General features: G+C 31.3%; 1 protein-coding gene across 1 annotated transcript; it reads left to right on the forward strand.

Annotated features, from left to right (window-relative positions):
* Positions 1 to 6,681: 6,681 nt before the first annotated feature.
* LOC139859278 (uncharacterized) lies at positions 6,682 to 8,358 on the forward strand. The gene is made up of 2 exons (XM_071848074.1): positions 6,682 to 7,196; positions 7,611 to 8,358. The coding sequence occupies exons 1-2, from the start codon at positions 6,682 to 6,684 to the stop codon at positions 8,356 to 8,358; spliced, it is 1,263 nt and encodes a 420-aa protein (XP_071704175.1).
* Positions 8,359 to 21,945: the final 13,587 nt, after the last annotated feature.

Consider the following 21,945-nt stretch of genomic DNA (forward strand, 5'->3'; position numbering starts at 1 on the left):
GACAAAGGTAACAATAACAGATACGCTAAGATATGAATTTATCTATACACTGTCTATGAAATAGAGGCAGTAAGACGTGTCTAGACTTTAAGGATGATAAGCAAATAATTTTCGACACGAAATGATAAGCAAAACTTTTGACATGCAGAAACGGTCGAAGTCCAGACCCACTAACGCATCTAAATAACTATCAGTTAGACACACTAATGCAAGACCTGGTTCGCTAAGACCACCACTCTAATACCACATGAAACGACCCGTCCTAATCCATAAGGACGAATACAATAACATATGATTACATCGCGAGGTATTTGACCTCTAAATGATACATTTTACAAACATTGCATTCGTTTTTAAAAGACAAACTTTCATTACATCGAAAGTTGACATGCATGCATATCATTTCATAATATATCAAACTATTAATGACTTAATAATAATCTTGTTGAACTCAACGACTCGAATGCAACATCTTTTGAAATATGCCATGAATGACTCCAAGTAATATCTCTAAAATGAGCAAATGCACAGCAGAAGATTTCTTTCAAACCTGAGAATAAACATGCTTTCAAGTGTCAACCAAAAGGTTGGTGAGTTCATTAGTTTATCATAAACATTCATTTTCATCATTTTAATAGACCACAAGATCTCATATATTTGATTGTACACGTAACCCGAGTACAAAATAACACGCATAACTCGCGAATTAAAAATCATTCATATGGTGAATGCTTGATAACCGACTTAACTTTAATGCATAGAATATCCCCAAACAGAACCTCTCGTCTGTATAATAATAATAATAATAATCTCGAAGTACTAAAGCATCCGTACCCCGGATGGGACTTGTCGAGGTCCATAGATCTATCTTTAGGATTCGCGTCGATTAGGGGCCATACCCGTTTCCTAATCATTAGGTTACCAAGCTAAAAAGGGGTGATATTCAATATTCATAATCCAGCCATAGAATGTAGTTTTTGATCACTTGTGTCTATTTTGTAAAACATTAATAAAATCAGCGCATGTATTCTCAGTCCCAAAAATATATATAAAAAGGGAGTAATGAAACTCACTATACTATATTTCATAGTAGAAATACATATGATGGCATTGAACAAGTGCAAGGTTGGCCTCGGATTTACGAACCTATATCATTGATATATATATTAAAACGTATAATTGTAATCGAACAACTTTACATATTATTATTAATGATATAATGTTTATATCAATAACTTATTTACTTCATTATATTTTCTTTTTATATGTTTTAAATAAGAGTATTTATATATTTAGGTTATGGTTATTAATATATTTTTATATAAATAATCTTTTGTTCACAAAATAATAGTTATAATATTGCTAGAATAATATTAATAATAATAAAAATGATAATAATTATAATACTTGATATTACTAATAAAGATACTAATGTTATTAATTCTATACTAATGGTATTAATATTAATAACCGTAAAAATCTTAGTTTTACTGTGAATGATAGTTATGATAATAGTTTTAGTAATTACACAATAATATTATTCGTTACAATATAAATAATAATACTTATAATGATAATAATAATAATAATGATTATGAAACCTATAATTATGATAATAATAATAATAATAATAATAATAATTATATTACTAATAATAATTTTACTACCAGTAATAATAATAATAATGCTAATAATAAAATCATGATAATATTAATGATAATCATTTGTATGTTAGTACTAATAACAATAATAATAATAATAAAGATTTTTGGTTTTGAAAACTACCTCCAAAAGTGCTTAAAAAAATAGTTGACACCAGCCGGGCTCGAACCCGAGACCTTCCGCTCACACGCAAACAACTTAACCATGGCACCATTTCTGTTTTTCTGGAATTATAGGATACCAATATTTATTTAATTCGATTCTTATCTATTTCCCTTTCTCTTCTCTTTCTTCTAAACTGGATCGACCATAGATAATTAACATCCATCATCATCTAACTTGTTATGATTTCTTCGTTAAACCATCATTAATTATACCGTCATCATCTTCATTATAAGAGTGAAAAATAAAAATAAAAACCGATGGTATACAAATACCGAACAGGATCAGTGTTTCAAGGCACACTCAAACGAAATCTTGGATTCTTGGCCCATCAAATACTTTGATTCCAGGCCCAAGAAATGAAGAGAAAACATGGTCTTTTTAGAAATCAAACAAGCCCAAGTGTTTAATTAAATCACGGCTCCAAAGATATAAAAATGTGGTGGCTGTACAGTTTTACAAAAGTCCCGACATATATGATGATATATTTAACTGATATGGCTTGTGGGGTTTAGTTAAAAATAAAGAAAACATAAAGAGAAATAAGTGGAGTAGACTTTATCATATATCATTATCATCTCCTAATCTTTTTCGTGTATTTAAAATAGAAACAGCGGCCATAGCAACCAACTATATTGATAGTTGCCTGGTTTTTTGTCTTTGAGCACGAAAACAAAGCAGAATCATAATATTACTTTCGTTTGACATCAGGAACACAGGAAAGAATCTGGTGACGGTTTGTGTGGTGCTTTTCAAACAAGAAAGAAGAGAAAAAGAAGAGAAAAAGAAGAGAGAGTGAGGATAGAGAGATGGTGGTGTTAATTGTGCTTCGTTGGTGGCTCGATAGTTGTGGTTGCAAATCGAAACAAACTCAGAAGTATTTGCAGCAACAATATATATCTGATTATAGTAATAGTAGATGTGTGTCGTTTGTAATGGTGTTTGTGGCTCGAGGGTGGCCAAGGTGTTGGTGATTTAACGAGGAAGAAGATGGTGGCGATAGAGGTGGATGATAGTTTGTAAGTGTGTTTCACTTTTGTCTCTCTGTAAGTCTAAAATCATGTATATATATATATATATATATATATATATATATATATATATATATATATATATATATATATATATATATATATATATATATATATATATATATATATATATATATCCTATATTCTTATCTGTACATATATTAATATGTGTGTATATATAAATATGCATAATATTATTGATGGTAATCGAGTGATTGATTGTAACTATATCTGGATTGTTTTGCAGTGAATGAAGTTGACACCCGTGGAATAAAGAACAGAGAAAGGAGGATAAAAGATTAAAGCTAATCTTGATATCTAACTGCATTGTACCTGCAGTTATTTTGTAGTGATTTGGATTCGACAGAGTTATGCGAGTCAGGTAGAAACAAACAAGAAAAGAAATAAAGCAGATAGTGAAGTGTAACAGATTCGTACGATATATACAGCACAAGATTCGATTACAGTTTGTTTCGTAGCTTTGATTGGGTTGATAGAAGAATCAATCGGGTACAGAAATATATATGTACAAGTTGAATAATTTTGATTGAAATTGTTTTGTAGTGTTTAATTGTAGTCGCCCAAGAATCTTGAGCATGGGAAGGAAGGATAGTTGAAAGGTTACAGGGTCGTGAGCAGGATCGAATGGAAGAAAATATGAATTCTGATAGTGATATGAAACAGAATTCGATTCCTTTATCAGATTAATATCTAACAAATTTTGTATTTTATTGAATTATTATATCTGATTTTGATTCTAATAGATAATGATAGTTGACAGATTTTTGGATCGTTCTGTTTAATTTATTAGATGGAATCAACTACTAGCAGATAGGAAAACAGAAAAATGTACAAGTTGAAGTGATAAGAATTGATTCGCATAAATTAGTCGTCTTTAAAATTTTTATATTTAAATTTAATTAAAATCAATAAAAATAATAATACTAATTATGATAATAAAAATGATAAAAGTAATAGAATAATGATAAACATAATAATACTATTAATAATATAACATATTACCTATATCAAATCTGTTATTAATAATAATATTGAAAGTATAAATATAACATTTATATTTTTCTTGTAATTAAATTTATTACATTAATATTACATATTATTAATTATGTAATATTTGATACATATATAATAACATATATTGACTATTTAATATTTACATATTTTTATATATATATAATATTAACTATATATAAAATTCATATACATGTATATATATATAGATTCATTTTAATTAAAATGATTAAATTGTGTTTTTATTATTTCAAATCATTATATTTACTTATATTTTTATTTATACATATATATCTATATTTATTTATTTACATACAATTGTTCATGAATCGTCGGAAATGGTCGAATGGTAATTGCATATGTGAAAATAGTTTAAAATTTTTGAGACTCAATATTACAGTCTTTGCTTATCGTGTCGGAACAATATAAAGATAAAGTTTAAATTTGGTCGGAAATTTCCGGGTCGTCACAGTGATTCACAATATGGCCATGGAATTGTACTTCCCTTAACCAAAATTCACACTTAGAGAATTTTGCACACAACTTCTCTTGACGCAACGTCTTCAACAACTCATGCAAATGATGTTCATGTTCCTTCATACTCTTTGAATAAATGAGTATGTCGTCAATGAACACAGTTACAGACTTGTCCAACATAGGTTGGTACACTCGGTTCATAAGGTCCATGAATGTCGTAGGCACATTCATAAGACCAAAAGGCATCACCACGAACTAAAAATTCTCATATCGTGTTCGAAAGGCGGTCTTCTCGATATCTTCCTCACAAATTCTCATTTGATGATAAACGGATCGCAATTCAATTTTAGAGAAATAACACGCACCTTGAAGTTGATCAAATAAATCGTCAATTCTAGGCAATGGATAGCGATTCTTGATCGTCACCTTATTAAGCTCACGGTAATTAATGCACATACGCATACTACCGTCCTTCTTCTTCACAAACAAGATCGGAGCTGTAACGACCCTACTTTTTCCGTTATCTTTTACCGTTTATTATTTAACGACCGTTAACTGTTATTCGTGCCACATCAATTCTATGACCTATATTATTATTTTAGTAATAATATATTAATTATTATGTGTTAAATGAATATTTTTATTCATATTTTAAATTTTACGTTTCTACGTGTCGCGGATTTCTACCCGGCAAATCTTTTCGGTTTTCAACCAACGGTCAAGCTTTTGGGATTTTTAAGTCCAAATTATTTTAAATATGATATTTTAATGTCATATATTTATATATAGTGTTTATATATATTTTTTGTCGCGTACTTGTTATCTCTCCGAATTATTAATCGCGTAGTCGTGTTTTAGCGTTTCGGGCTTTGATCGGGCATTCGGGCCACAAGGAATTTAGCATATAACAAATTGGGCTAAGTGGGGCCCACCCCACTCACCCCATTCAGCTGAATACATGGGAGGGGAGTATACTCCCATTTGTTTTTTATTTTTGAAAATTACATCTCATTTTAATTTTTTACACTTCTAAACTTAGCTTCACATTTTGCTCTCTCCCTTTTTCTCCTTCCCTTGGCCATCGCCTACCACACCTAACATCATCATCATCATCTTCATTCAATCAAAATCTTGGATCCTCTAATCATTTACACAACCGCGTTCATCTCTCCGATCTCTACACGCTCATATCTTTCTTTTCTCGATTAGGGTATAAACCCTAACCCTAGATTTTTAATTTTTTATTTATTCTTCTGTTTTTATGTGATATTATGATAGTATGATGCTTATATGTTATTGTATTGTTGATTGTATGCGTAGAAATGCTCGATTATATATGTTTTCGGTTTGATTGTTTTGGGACAGCGGTTTGTTTGTTATTTTCTGAGAACATAACTGATATGAAAGTGAAATTAAAGTGTTTATATGAGTTCCTCTCATCAATACATTAATTTTAGACTCTGGATTCATGTTATTTCGATTCCCGGAGCTCTAGATATGATTAAAATGGTGTTTAACTGAAATTAAAATGTAAGAACGAATTGGTACAGGTATTGTCCGACTTTGTGACCACTTTTGGATTCTTTAGGGTGTACTAGTGTGTTGGGATTGATGATTGGATGAACTTTCATGTTCGGGTCATCGAAATCCGAGCCACGGATCACCCGTTATGACTAAAACATATTTTTGAACAGATTAAAGCTCCAAGTTGAATAATGGCTGTAGGTCACGACTTGGTGGCTGTTCATGGGGTGTTCTTGAGCACACTAATGTGTCAGGTGAGTTGTTTAGGCGAAGATATATATAAGACTCGCCGAAAACTGATTCCCGGGGCTCAAGTTATGACCCGATGAACTTTTAATTAAAACTTATGGTTATTAAATAAGACTTATGATATAAATAATGAATTTCATTATTAATAAATTACTTATGATATAAAAAGTAATTATTCAATTTAAGGCTTATGATATATATATATTTATTATATCATTTATAAATTAATTATGATTTAACTAAACATTTAATTAAACTTATGATTAATAATACTTTTATTATTAATGAAAAATACTTACGGTAAGTATTAAATTTATATTATGAGATTATTATAATAAGACTTATAATAAGGATTAATTAATTATTTAATTATTATAATGCTTAGTTATTATTTAATTATAATTTAATTATTAAATACTTATGATTTGATAATTTTAATTAGAAACTTATAATATGATTAATAATTCATTATTAATTAATAATACTTAAAGTTGACTTTGAAAAGGCATTCGATTTCATTGAATGAGACTTTCTATTTAAAACCATGCAATTCATGGGTTTTGGTTTAAAATGGATTGGTTTCATTCGGGCATGTCTTTCCTCATCGTCTATCTCTGTATTAATCAATGGCTCTCCCACCAAAGAATTTTCCCCCAAAAGGGGAATCCGACAAGGTGATCCCATATCGCCGTTCCTATACATCATTGTTGCCGAAGGTCTTAACATACTTGTCAAAAGAGCATTAGCCAATGGTCATTTGCAAGGGTTAAACATCGAACACGACAACCTCATTATTACACACCTCCAATATGCTGATGATACAATCTTTTTTGGTGAGTGGAATAAAAGAAATGCCAAATATATCTCCAAACTTCTTAAATGTTTTAAAAATATTTTGTCACTCAAAGTTAATTTTCGTAAAAGCAAGCTTTACGGTATTGGTACATCTATGACCGAAACCGAGCAAATGGCTTACTACATTAAATGTTCTGCGGGATCTACCCCATTTACTTACCTCGGTCTCCCTATCGGAGTACCCACATCACACGCCTCTTCTTGGTAGCCAATCGTTGAAAAATTCGACAAAAGGCTATCGGATTGGGCTACAAAATCTATTTCCTTCGGGGGTCGCTTTACGATCATCAAATCTATTCTAAGTAGTATCCCATTATACTACTTCTCCCTATTTCATGCACCATCCGCTACCCTTAGGGTACTTGAATCTAAAAGACAGAAATTCTTCTGGGGGGTTCTTCAAATGATAATAAAATTAATTGGATTAAATGGGATCACATAATTTTACCATACGATTGTGGTGGTTTAAACATGGAGTCCCTTTTTGCTAAAAACATATCATTATTATGTAAGTGGTGGTGGCATTTTAAAAATGAAGATAATGCATTATGGGTAAAAATAATCAAAAGCATTTACGGGCCGGGGGGGGGGGGGGTTGGATACTAATATTTTATGCAGGAACATTTCAGGTCACACCATTTGGAAAGAGATTATTAAAGCCGGAAAAGTTGCTGACAACATAGGCACATCCTTCACATCCTCAATTTCAAAGCGTATAGGAAATGGCACATCAATAAGTTTCTGGCACAATATATGGATTAGATCTGAGAGCTTAAAATCATCATTTCAAAGATTATTCATGTTGGAATCCCATAAAGAAGCAACTGTTGCCGATAGAATATTGAATGTTAACTCCACCTCGATCGAAAATTGGGATTGGTCCCGGCCTCCTAGTGGTCGCGCAATGGATGAACTCACGGAGCTCAATAATCTAATAACCTCCGTAAATATTTCAGATTGCCCTGATTCATGGAAATTTTCCCTTGACGCATCCGGCATCTACACTACATCAACAATGTCAAATTTGATCATTACGCTTAAATACGGCACAAACTCTAGAAACCTATCATTACCTCGAAACAAATACGTCCCACAAAAGATCTTCATTTTCTCATGGAGGGTTGTTCAACTAAAAATCCCGGTTAGAAGCGAACTTGATAAACAAGGAATTGACCTTCATACCATCTTATGTCCCTTATGCGAGCACCATATCGAAACCATTGATCATGCGTTGGTAAATTGTCAAAAAGTATCTTCAATTTGGATACAACTACTCGATTGGTGGAATCAAAATAGCATAAGAATCTCTAACATCAATGAAGCCATCATCTCTGATAAAGGCTTCACACATAATTCCATTGGATAGTCCTTATGGAAAGCTACTAAATGGATTGCGTGCTACATTATATGGAAACATAGAAACCTAAAGATTTTTTCCGAAAAAATATGGAACCCCGCAGCGATAATTTCCGAGATTCAATCTCAAAGTGTTCGTTGCTCTATTTAGCCTATGTGGGTTAGATTAAATGGGTTGGTTGTGTGTCAACTTTGTCGCCGCTTGATCGGCACGGTTGCCCCCTCCTTCCCCGCTTGTGTTTTTTCTACTCAAGTTCGTTCCCTCACAGTGTTATCTAGTCTACGTCACTTCCGATCATACAGCTTAGATATTTATCTCATATCTTTTTCCGACTGTTTCGATTGTTTATAGCATTGTATAGAAGCATATAGGGACTTGTATTGTTATAATTCGGGTAATAATAATAATAATACTTTTTGCTTTTCAAAAAAAAAATATTATTATTAATTAATAATACTTATATTATGATTAATATTTAATTAATTAATTAAATACTTATGTTATATTAATTATATCATTTAAACTTATGTTAACTTTAATAATTCATTTTAATTTAATTAAACTTATGTTATGACATAATTATACATATTTGACTTTAAATAACATTATAACCTATATTATTATTATAACCTATACTTTAAAAATCAATGTTGACTATGTTTGACTAAGGTTGACTTTTGAGTTGACTTTCGGTTGACCTTGACTTTCAGTTGACTTCTGCTGACTTTCTAATTAAGGAAACTTTCCTAACTTACAAACTTCCTAAAATAGAAACTTTCCTAAAATAGAAACTTTCCAAAAATGGAAACCTGCTAAAAATAGAAACTTTCTAAAAATAGAAATTGTGTGTCCGTACGCTGTTCCGATCAAACCGATGCATGTTGAGTGTTGTTCTATGTCTACTTGCAACATGTACAGTAGCTATCATACTAAGACTTGATCTAAGTTAGTTATTTATATCGACCTGCTTTATTTATAGGTCGGCGTTGTGATCATTCCTGATCACTTTACTTCGTTTGCTGTTCGCATTTTTGTGTGGTTACTTCTTTTGCTTTAAGGTGAGTTATAGTCCCGTTTTTACATACTTTTCAAAGTATATTTTTAGGATGTGATTACATGCATTTTATTTTGCGTTTAGATACAAGTGGCAATTAAATTAAATTATTCATTATGATTTGAACAAAAATATTCCCTAGTCTGGTAACTGTAATCACTGGTTTCTACTGGTAAAAGCGAATCCTACGGATAGATCTATCGGGTTTGACAACCTCATTTCGAGTTAGTCGCGCTAGCAATTTATAATCGGAATGTTTAGTATTTCGTATTTAGTTGAAGATACACTTGTTCAGTGTATATTATTATTGTGTTTGGCAAGGGTAAATAAAGGGTTAAGTGGTTACCAGTTGGCTCATTGATAATGGAATAATGTTTTATGTTTTCTAACATTTTAAATCTTGTGGTCTAAAGCTTATACGTTTATTTAAACCTATAATTCACTCAACATTTTTGTTGACAGTTTACTCGCATGTTTTCACAGGTACTTGAGTTTGTTTGATGCTTCCGTTGTGTTAGAAGAGTCTGCATGCATTTGAGCAGATTTTGTTAAATGATTTATGAAACATTAAACTTGCATTCTCTTTTTGAATTATTAAACTTGTGGGTGTTTGGTTGACAACGTTTTATGTCAACTTTGGTTATTAATATGATGGGTTGTTTAAACTACATATTTTGGTATGTTTCCTTTTTTGGGAAACTTTTGAAATAAAAGAATGCAACGTTGTTTATTAAATTCATTTAAGTTCGATCAAGCTGTGGGACCAAGTGACGGAGCCGTTAAGTGTATTGACGGGGCCATCACAGTTGGTATCAGAGCTTTGGTTGTAGGGAACTAGGCGGTCATAATGTGCTCAACCCGTGGTTTTTAGGTTGCATTAGAGTCTAGTCTACAGCCCGACCCTTTTTGTTATAGCATTATTATGCATTTCATTTCATATGAGGAATAATTATAAGTTGTTGCTTATGATATTTCTATGTTTTATGTGGTTTGTAGTTTTACTATTTGCAGATGTCAGCTTCAAGCAACAATTCTGTTCCTGCTCCCGTTTCACCGTCCACTGTCGCTCGTCGTGCACGACAGCCTCGCTTAAGAGATCATGTTAACTACTACATGGCTACTATCACTCACATGACCAGGGCATATACGAATGAGACTCGCATTGATGCTCTTAGCGACTGTATGCGCGTTTTGCCGCATAACGAGGTGATGGATGAGATTAGAGCGGATATGGATACGTTCATTAGCTTCAAGCAGGGATTGAGTTCGAGACCCGGAAGCGTAACCGTGAGGTGGACGCTAAGTTCGAGGCTCTTGAGAGCGTGGTTCGTGGTCTGAAGATGGAGTTGGAGGAGGTGAAAGGAAAGGTGAGGAAGTATGAGACTCCTGACGAGCCTCATGCCGGCCCAGCTTATCACACCCGCTCTAAGCAGATGTGATGTGATGATATCATGATTGATTATTTATTTCATAAGACTTAATGTCCTTTTATACATTCATTTTGGGGTGATGTACGGCGTTTTGCCGAGGATTTTATTAAGGATTTTGTTATGGGATATTTCTCATTTATGTATGGATGGTTATTTCTTTATGACATCTATTATCATTATCATATTTTATTTCTGATGTTGTGACTCTTGGCATGTTATATTATGCATAATTTAGTTCATGTATGTTAGATGCTATGTATGTTGTATGATTTCTATCATAAAGTATGTATGCATGCGGTGGCTATTTCTATAACTATCATAACTGTCATGTTATTACTCATAGTGTTTATTGACTATTATTTTAATGGCTAATCTTTTCGTGTTCGATCTATCCCTTTATAACACTGGTATTATTCTTAGTACTAACGGTTGTGTTATTCTGTTTTGAAGATCATGCCTCCCTGTGAGTCCAATGAAGCTTGCATGCAACGTCTTATTTCTGAAGGGATAGCAGCTGCTATGGCAGCTAATGCTAATGTGAATAACAACAATCAGGTGGGATGCTCCCACGAGACTTTTATGGCCAGTCATCCACAAGAATTTAGTGGCACTGAAGGACCCATTGGACTTACTCGTTGGTTTGAGAAGATTGAGTCTATTTTCAAGGTTAGTCGAGTTCGAGAGGAGGATAAGGTTAGTTTCACAAGCTGCACTCTTAAAGATAGTGCATTAACTTGGTGGAACAACTTGGTGAATAGTTTGGGTAATGATGTGGCGTATGGTTTGACTTGGAACAATTTTAAAGAAAGAATGATCACCCGTTATCGTCCCCGGGGTGAACTTAAGAAGTTAGAGGCTGAGCTTATGAACTTGAAGATGAAGGGCACCGAATTAGATGCCTATGAGCAAAGGTTTTTTGAGTTGACATTGTTGTGTCCCAATACTTATGCTGATGAGAATCTTAAGATTGAAGCTTATATTGATGGGTTATCTGAGAAAATTGAGCATGGGGTTGAGTCTAGTGAGCCCCAGACTATTGAAGCTGCTATGTCTATGGCGCATAAGCTTAATGACAAGATTTTGAAGAGCAGTAAGGCAGCTGTGACTGATTCCAGTGAGGAAGTTGTTAAGAAGGTTAATAATGGGAAAAGGAAGTGGGATAACAACCGCAACTAGAACCAAAATCAGCAGAAGAAATAAGATACTTCTGGCTCTAATAACCGTAATCAGCGTGTGTGTCCACGATGTTATAAGGCTCATGATGGTTATTGCACGGTTACTTGTAAGAGGTGTTCCAAGCAGGGACACATTGCTAAAGATTGTACGGTGCTTATGCCAGGTTCTGCTACTCATGCTACAAGTGGTGGTAATAATGCTAGTAATAATGGTGGTAATGGTAATGGAAAGCTGAGAAATGGTGGTAATCAGAGAGTTTGTTATGAATGTGGGCCCTAACAAGAAGACTACTGAGAATGCACGTGGAAGAGCATTCAACATTAATGCCAGGGATGCTGAGGAAGATCCAAAACTTGTTACGGGTACGTTCTCGGTCAACGATTTATCAGTTTATGTACTATTTAATTCAGGGGCTGATTTGAGTTTTGTGTCGAGTAAATTAAGTCCAAAAATCAAAACACTGTTAACTCCTCTAAACAATACTTATGTTGTAGAGATAGCTAATGGTAAAGTGCTTACTGCTAAGACTGTGTATCGTAAATGTAACATTAATCTGGCTGGTAGAGATTTTGAGGTAGATTTGATACCGATTGACCTAGGCAGTTTTGACATTGTTATTGGTATGGATTGGTTGTCTGCGGATCGTGCTGAGATTGTGTGTTATGAGAAAGCTATTCGTATTACTAATGTGGTTGGAGAGCCGCTGATGGTTTTTGGGGATAAGAAATGCTGACAGTTAAATCTTATTAGCTGTTTGAAAGTTCATAAATATCTTCGCAAAGGCTGTTACGCTATTCTAGCCCATGTTATTGATTCTGATAGAGAAGAGAAGAGCATTGGTGATGTTTAGTGTTAGAATCTGCTCATTTAGGCCTCCAAAATCGACATCACAATTTACAAAAAGCCCCCTTCTTTTATTTCAAAATTTAAACAAAAGACCCAAACTTTTCCCAGTCCAGGAGCAGCGCTCCTGGACCTAGGAGCGGCGCTCTTAGTGTCTTTCCTTGAAATTTTGGCACTTGAACTGAATCGCGTCCCCGCGATCCAAGCCGCATGTAAAGAAGGTAAAAACTCCATCACAAATCCCTTGGACTCCGAAGTACATTCGGACCCCTTTCGTTGACGCCATTGCACCTTGTAAGTCCGAATTCTCTTATTCCGAGTCTCTTTAACCTTTTCATCAAGAATAGCAACAGGCTCTTCCACATACTCTAAATTGTTGGTTAGAGTAATCTCATTCAAAGTTACCCATCGAGTCATTCGCAAGACATTTACGAAGATAGGAAACATGGAATGTGTTATGGATTCCCGCAAGCTCTTCGGGTAACTCTAAATGATAAGTAACCTCGCCAACATGTGCCAACACTTTGAAAGGTCCAATAAACCGAGGAACAAGTTTTCCCTGCTTTCGGAACCTAATTACACCCTTCCATGGTGACACCTTAAGCATCACCATATCACCTTCATTAAATTCAATCGGTCGCCTACGCTAGTCCGCATACGACTTTTGTCGATCTTGTGCCACTTTGAAGCGTGCACGAATCACATCAATCTTTTGGTTCATCTCAAGAACCACTTCGGTACCACCAACTTCCTTTTGACCCACCTCGCCCCAACAAATCGGGGTTCGATATCGTCGCCCATAAATCATATCATACGGTGGCATTCCAATACTAGCATGGTAGCTATTATTGTACGAGAACTCCACCAATGGCAAATGCTCATCCCAATTTCCACCAAAATCAATCACACACGCCAGAAGCATATCCTCCAAAGTTTGGATGGTCCTTTCGCTTTGATCGTCCGTTTGGGGATGAAAAGCGGTGCTCATTTTTACATGAGTACCCATTTCAGCATGAAACTTACCCCAAAATCGAGAAGTAAAACGCGTATCTCGATCCGAAATAATAGATACTGGTACCCCGTATCTCGAAATCACCTCTTTAATGAACAACCTTGCAAACATCTCCGACGAAATCGCCTCGCGTATAGGAAGAAACAGGGCACTTTTCATCAACCAATCAACGATTACCCAAATTGTATCATATTGGGTTCTCGCCATTTTTGGCAACTTAGTGATAAAATCCATTGTAAGATGTTCCCACTTCCACTTCGACATCTCTAGCAGTTGCACCATACCATAAGGTGTGACGACCTGGAAATTTCTGACCAAATTTAAACTTAACCTTATTATGATTTTGACACGATAAGCAAAGTCTGTAATATTAAGTCTCGAAAGATTTAGAATTTAAATTCATGTAATCAATTACCCTTTGACCGTGCTGGACGATTCACGAACAATTGTTTGTAAATAAAAAAATACATATATATGTATATATATATATATATATATATATATATATATATATATATATATATATATATATGAATGTAAGTTCATATAATAATTTGAAATTCTTAAGATTATAAATTAAACATTAAAACTAGATATGTAAACTAAGATACAAATTAATTTAGTGTAACGTAAAAATGAATATATATATATATATATATATATATATATATATATATATATATATATATATATATATATATGAATACGATTTTCATATATAACTGATGATTATATGTATATTGTAATACAAAAAATATTAAATATATGCTATTATATGATATATATTATTACATAATTAACAATATGCAATATAAATATATTAAAAGTAACTACAAATTAAAAATATAGTTAATATAGTAATATTAGTATTACTTTCATTATTACCAGTAATATCAATATCAGTATTAATAACATTAATGTTATTATTATTGTTATAATTTTAATAAAAAAGTCATGATTATTAAATTTAAGATATTAAATAGAAAAATTATTATAAGGATGATTAAAGATAAAACTTTAATTATTGTTATGATTATCTATTATTATTTTTATTAGTATTAATATTATCATATTATTAATTATCATTTATTATTGCTAGTTCCTTTATCAATAATACTATTATTAGTTATATTATTATTACTAGTATTAATAGTAATAATATTTTTTAATTGTTAAATTACAAAATTAAGAATTTAAAACAAATATATAAACATAGTTATATATATATATATATATATATATATATATATATATATATATAAAATATATATATATATATATATATATATATATATATATATATATATATATATATATATATATATATATATATATAAACAGCTATATATATAAGTAAATGTGAAACGTACAGATATATATATATATATATATATATATATATATATATATATATATATATATATATATATATATATATATGAAATCAATATTATTAGTATTTATTATTAATAGAATTATTATTAATATTATTTGTATACAAGAGAAAATCAATAAACAGAAAATGGATTCAGTTACCTGTATCTATCCTACTATGTTAGATTAATTTTTCTGTTCCAAATTGGTACGAATCAGAGATGCAAACACATGAACACAACAAATACAGTTACATCTAAATCTACTTTATTTATCTTATTTATCCTTTATTGCTTATCTGAGTAAAATTGTCGACTGCCATTGCTTTATTAAAACGTAAATCAATTACAGTTACTACATTAATCATTCACTTACTCACACAATCACATTGTATAAGATATACACTGCAAATTCGGAATTAAACAGAAAAAAAATATATATATAAAAGCCGTTCCCCTGCTCGTGCCAACTTTTTCATCATAAATCGATTTCGAATGAAATTGCAAAAACTATTAATGCAATTTAGTTAGGAATCCTTAACTAAACTTTCTGCAAAGTTTCAAGATCCAATTCCATTTATCAAGCTTTAATTTGTGAGTCAAAGGTAATTTTTCTAAAAAGTCAACTTTGTGTTCATCACCAAATTCGAATCTGTTTTAATGTTTTTGTTGAAATTAACGATCCAAAAAGTTTATATATACGAATTAAAACATGTTTCATGTTATATGTATGAGCTAAAACTTTCTAAAAATTAAAAGCGAAATTATTTTTTTTTTAAAAACAACAGCTACGAGCAGTTGGGTTTTTTTTTTTACTTTTTTCTATTAATCACAAATAGATTATTTCTGTGTTGGATAATATGTTCTTAAATCATTTTAGTAAGCATTAATAAGATTGAAAGAGTTTTGGTCGATTTGAACTAAGTGAAGAAGAAAGGAAGATGAACACATGTAATACGGGTTATAATATTTACTATGGGTTATAAAACAAAAAATAGGCAACAGCCTAGATGGTTTAAGGAAGTGATGGGTATTCGAGAGGTCGGGGGTTCGAGTCCCTGTTGGGGCAATATATTTTTGGGCCAATTTCCAATGAAGGTAGTCTTTCAATATGTTATTTATTATGTTATTATTATTATCATTACTAATTATTATTATTGTTATTATTAATATTGTATTATTAGTTATTATTATTATTATTATTAGTAACATAAGTATTGTTATTATTAAAAATTATTAACATCATTTTTTTATTAAAACTATGAGAATTATCATGAAAATAAGTATTATTACCATTATGATTATTAAGATTATCTTTTAGTAAAAATTTACATTTTATTTTTATTATTATTACTCTATTGATATTATTATTATCACTAACATTATTACTACAAATAGAGTGACGAATGTTTGTATCCAAAATTATTATTTTTCATATCTTTATTAAATCTAATCATTTATTATCATTATTTTGGTATTACCATTAATTTAACAAATAAATGATATTTGTATATAAGTATATTAAATACGCATAACTTAACTATATTTATATATGAAATGAAAATATGTGAATAAATAATAAAACTTATAAAATATCAACTATATAATTTACATCATTAACAATAATATACAAATTTGTTCGATTATCATTATATATTTTAATATATATATATACAAATGATATAGGTTCGTGAATCCGAGGTCAACCCTACATTTGTTCAATGTCGTCGTATGTATTTTTACTACAAAATACAATAAGTGAGTTTCATTAATCCCTTTTTAAATGCTTTTGCAATATATATTTTTGGGACTGAGAATACATGCGCTGCTTTTATAACTATTTTACGAAATAGACACAAGTAATCGAAACTACATTATATGGTTGAATGATTGAAACCGAATATGCCCCTTTTTGCTTGGTAGCTGATAATGCTAAAAACGAACATATATTTCATAGCATTATTCCTCAAGAAAGACAAGCTTTTAGTTGCAACTGTTCTATTTACAAGTGATATTCGTTTAAATAATAAAAGGTGAAGACAAAAGACAGATTCGACGAATTGAAGACGCAAACGACCAAAAAGCTCAAAAGTACAAAATACAATCAATGAGGTTCCAATTATTGATAAGAAACGTCTCAAAATTACAAGAGTACAAGATTCAAAACGCAAAGTACAAGATATTAAATTGTACGCAAGGACGTTCGAAAATCCAGAACTGGGACCAGAGTCAACTCTCAACGCTCGACGCAACGGACTAAAAATTACAAGTCAACTATGCACATAAATATAATATAATATATAATTAATTCTTAAAATTAATATATATATTATATTATATTATAAAACCGTCGGCAGAAGAAAACAACCAAATGTGAGCCTCCCCAGCTGGCCATGCGATCGCATGGCCTTGAAGAGCAAAGCTCATGCGATCGCATGAGCTCCTTTTTCAGTTCACAGGCCTATAAATTCGCAGTTTGGTGAACGTAAAATCCATCCATCAATCTCTCTATCTATATGTAAACGTATATATTTATATTTATATTTTAATTTTAATTTTAATTTTAATTTTAATTTTAATTTTAATTTTAATTTTAATTTTAATTTTAAATCCTAATAATAAGGGTATGTTAGCGAATGTTGTAAGGGTGTAAGTCGAAATTCTGTCCGTGTAACGCTACGCTATTTTTAATCATTGTAAGTTATGTTCAACCTTTTTAATTTAATGTCTCGTAGCTAAGTTATTATTATGCTTATTTAATCCAAAGTAATCATGATGTTGGGCTAAAAATATTAAAATTGGGTAATTGGGCTTTGTACCTTAATTGGGATTTGAACAAAAGAACGACACTTGTGGAAATTAGACTATGGGCTATTAATGGGCTTTATATTTGTTTAACTAAATGATAGTTTGTTAATTTTAATATAAAGATTTACAATTGGACGTACCTATAAATAACCATATACACTCGATCGGACACGATGGGCGGGGTATTTATATGTACGAATAATCGTTCATTTAACCGGACACGGGAATGGATTAATAGCCACTAGAATTATTAAAACAGGGGTGAAATTATGTACAAGGACACTTGGCATAATTAATACCAAAGTATTAAAACTTTGGGTTACACTCAGTCGACATCCTGGTGTAATTATTAAACAAAGTATTAAAATCTTGTTACAGTTTAAGTCCCCAATTAGTTGGAATATTTAAACTTTGGGTATAAGGATAATTTGACGAGGACACTCGCACTTTATATTTATGACTGATGGACTGTTATGGACAAAAACCAGACGGACATATTAAATAATCCAGGACAAAGGACAATTAACCCATGGGCATAAAACTAAAATCAACACGTCAAACATCATGATTACGGAAGTTTAAATAAGCATAATTCTTTTATTTCATATTTAATTTCATTTATTTTATATTTAATTGCACTTCTAATTATCGCATTTTTATTTATTGTTATTGTATTTAATTGTACTTTTAATTATCGTACTTTTTAATTATCGCAAGTTTATTTTATCGCACTTTTATTATTCGCAATTTCATTATCGTTATTTACTTTACGCTTTAAATTAAGTCTTTTATTTATTTAATATTTTACATTTTGTTTTAACTGCAACTAAAGTTTTTAAAATCGACAAACCGGTCATTAAACGGTAAAAACCCCCTTTATAATAATAATATTATATATATTTGTATTTTTATAAATTTAAACTAATATAGCGTTAAGCTTTGTGAAAAAGATTCCCTGTGGAACGAACCGGACTTACTAAAAACTACACTACTGTACGATTAGGTACACTGCCTATAAGTGTTGTAGCAAGGTTTAAGTATATCCATTCAATAAATAAATAAATATCTTGTGTAAAATTGTATCGTATTTAATAGTATTTCCTTGTAAAATTTAATAGTATTTTATACCCCTTAGCTTTAACATCAAGTATTTTTGGCGCCGCTGCCGGGGAACTTAAAAATTTAGCTTAAAAGCCGGAAGCGCAACGCTATATAAAAAAAAAAGATTGTTATTTTTAGTTTACTTTTATAAAAATACGTTTTAAAAATTCAAAAATATAAAAAGAAAAAAAAATTATATATTTTTAAGAGTTTGTTAAATATATAAGTTTTATAAAGTTTCTTTATTTTTATTTTTAGTATTTAAAAATATAAATTTTATTTAAATATTGTGTTTTTTTTATAAAACATCAAAACAGCAAAACAGAAAAAAAAAATATATAAAAGTTTACGGGCTACACTGTAGCAGCCCAACTCATCTGGCCCGATTTTATACTTTATGCGATCGCATGAATATATAGCATACACTCCATGCGATCGCATGGAGTGATTTGACTCGTCTGAAACATAAGCTGTACGAAATTAGGGTTTATAATAATAATTATTATTAATAACCCTAATTAGGTTATAATTATTTTATTATTTAGTTTAGTTTATTTATAATTTGTATTTTAAGTCTAAATTAGTTTTAATAATTTATAAAATTAATAGTTTTATAAAATAAAAAATATAAAAATAATATTTTTATAAAAATTGTAATTTTTACAACTTTTTATATATTTTTATATTTTGTCCCTTTTTAATAGTTTTAGCGTAATTTTTGTATTTTTCGCTCGTATTTATTTTTAATTCATAGTTTTTGCCATAGTTATTTTTATTTCTAGATTTTTAGGCCTTGCCGTAAAATTCCTTAAGTGCTTTTTCTTTAGACTAAGATTTAGGTGCTTTAGAATTTTGCGACGCCTTTTTAAGTTTTAGTACCTTTTTAAGTTATTTCCATTTGGGATATAGTTTTACTTGTAAGCTTTAAGATGCAACTTTTAGTTTTAAATTTTTAGTTCCTTTTTAAGTTTAGACGCGCTATTTTCTTATTTCTCGACGCCTTTTACCTATGTATCAATTATCATTCCAATTAGTAATCTCAATTTGCGATTATAATTTTAAGTTAGTGATAGTAATAAGGTTGGGTTAGTCGAGTGTTTTTAAGTTCTATAAGTCACTCTTTTTCTTTCTTATTTTTATTTTTCGATTTTTTCCGACGCACTCTTTTTCTTTCTTATTTCTCGCTATTCTAGTTTTTAGGACATAGATTTTTATTCTACTTCTTATCTAAATTTCTTAAAATTACGAAAATTTATTTTAAGTGGTTAAATTGATAGACATCAAAATTTTCTGGTTCGTAGTAATAGTTGGATTTGTACGTGGACCGGGTTATTGGAGCCAAACAGTCCTCAATTATATTGAGACCAAACGAATCCTGCCCCTCTGCTGCATATTTTGGCTATTCGAAACGTGGGCAAAATCAGAAAAGTCTATTGATTGGATAACTTATATAATTTTTCTTTCCTTTTTAAAAACTAATAGGATATTCAGTGAATGCACCGAGCAAGACGTTCACCACCTTTTGTACGTTCACCACCTGTAACTAGATCAAGACATTTAGCAAATATTACCGCCGTTGATTTTTCTTTAGAATCTTCATCCAGTCGACCAAGTACTCCAATTCAAATTTCCGATAATCCATTTTTTGAACCCGACCTCACAATTGAGAATCCGGATAATATTCAGGGACGATTCATAGATCCTGAACCATTAAATTTTCCTCCGGAACCACCAATCATTCAAACAGAGATTGTTGAGGAACGAACCATTAAATCAGAATCCTCTAGTGATTCCGATTCAACAAATTCAATTATGGAGAATCTGGAACCTTTAAGTATGGAAGACCGAATGAGAGCTAAACGCACTGGCCAAGGTCACGCAATTACTCATCCAGACATTAATGCGCCAGATTATGAAATCAAAGGACAAATTCTACACATGGTGACTAATCAATGCCAATTTAGTGGTGCGCCAAAGGAAGATCCAAATGAACATCTTCGTACCTTTAATAGGATCTGCACACTATTTAAAATCCGAGAAGTGGAGGATGAACAGATATATCTCATGTTATTTCCCTGGACTTTAAAGGGAGAAGCCAAAGATTGGTTGGAATCGTTACCTGAAGGGGCGATTGATACATGGGACGTTTTAGTTGAAAAATTTCTTAAACAATTCTTTCCTGCATCTAAAGCCGTAAGACTTCAAGGAGAAATTGTTACGTTTACACAGAAACCGAATGAAACTCTATATGAGGCGTGGACAAGATTTGGAAAGTTATTAAGAGGATGTCCGCAACATGGTTTAGATACCTGTCAAATAGTACAAATATTCTACTAAGGATGCGACATCACTACAAGGAAAGACATAGATATAGCAGCTGGTGGTTCCATTATGAAGAAAACCGAAATTGATGCTTATAAAATTATTGATAACACTGCTTCCCACTCACATGAGTGGCACCAAGAAAAAGATATCATTAGATCATCTAAAGTAGCTAGAGCCGATTCTAGCCATGACTTAGATTCCATTTCCGCAAAGATAGATGCTGTCGAGAGACGAATGGAAAAGATGACTAAAGATATACACTCAATACGAATTAGTTGTGAGCAGTGTGGAGGACCACATTTGACAAAAGATTGTCTCAGTATTGAATTAACAATGGAACAAAGAGAGAATATTTCATACATAAACCAAAGGCCTGGAAATAATTATCAGAATAATTATCAACCGCCAAGACCGATTTACAATCAAAACCATAACTATAACTGAAATATTCCATACAACAACCAACAAGGTCCT

This window comes from Rutidosis leptorrhynchoides, chromosome 7 (assembly GCF_046630445.1).
Source record: "Rutidosis leptorrhynchoides isolate AG116_Rl617_1_P2 chromosome 7, CSIRO_AGI_Rlap_v1, whole genome shotgun sequence".
Classification (NCBI taxonomy): Eukaryota; Viridiplantae; Streptophyta; class Magnoliopsida; order Asterales; family Asteraceae; genus Rutidosis; species Rutidosis leptorrhynchoides.

Coding starts and splice junctions, on each gene's coding strand:
- LOC139859278 (XM_071848074.1), top strand. CDS start 6,682: ATGCAATTCATGGGTTTTGGTTTAAAATGGATTGGTTTCATTCGGGCA. Junction 7,197..7,610: donor ACATCACACGCCTCTTCTTG/GTAGCCAATCGT, acceptor TATTTTATGCAG/GAACATTTCAGGTCACACCA.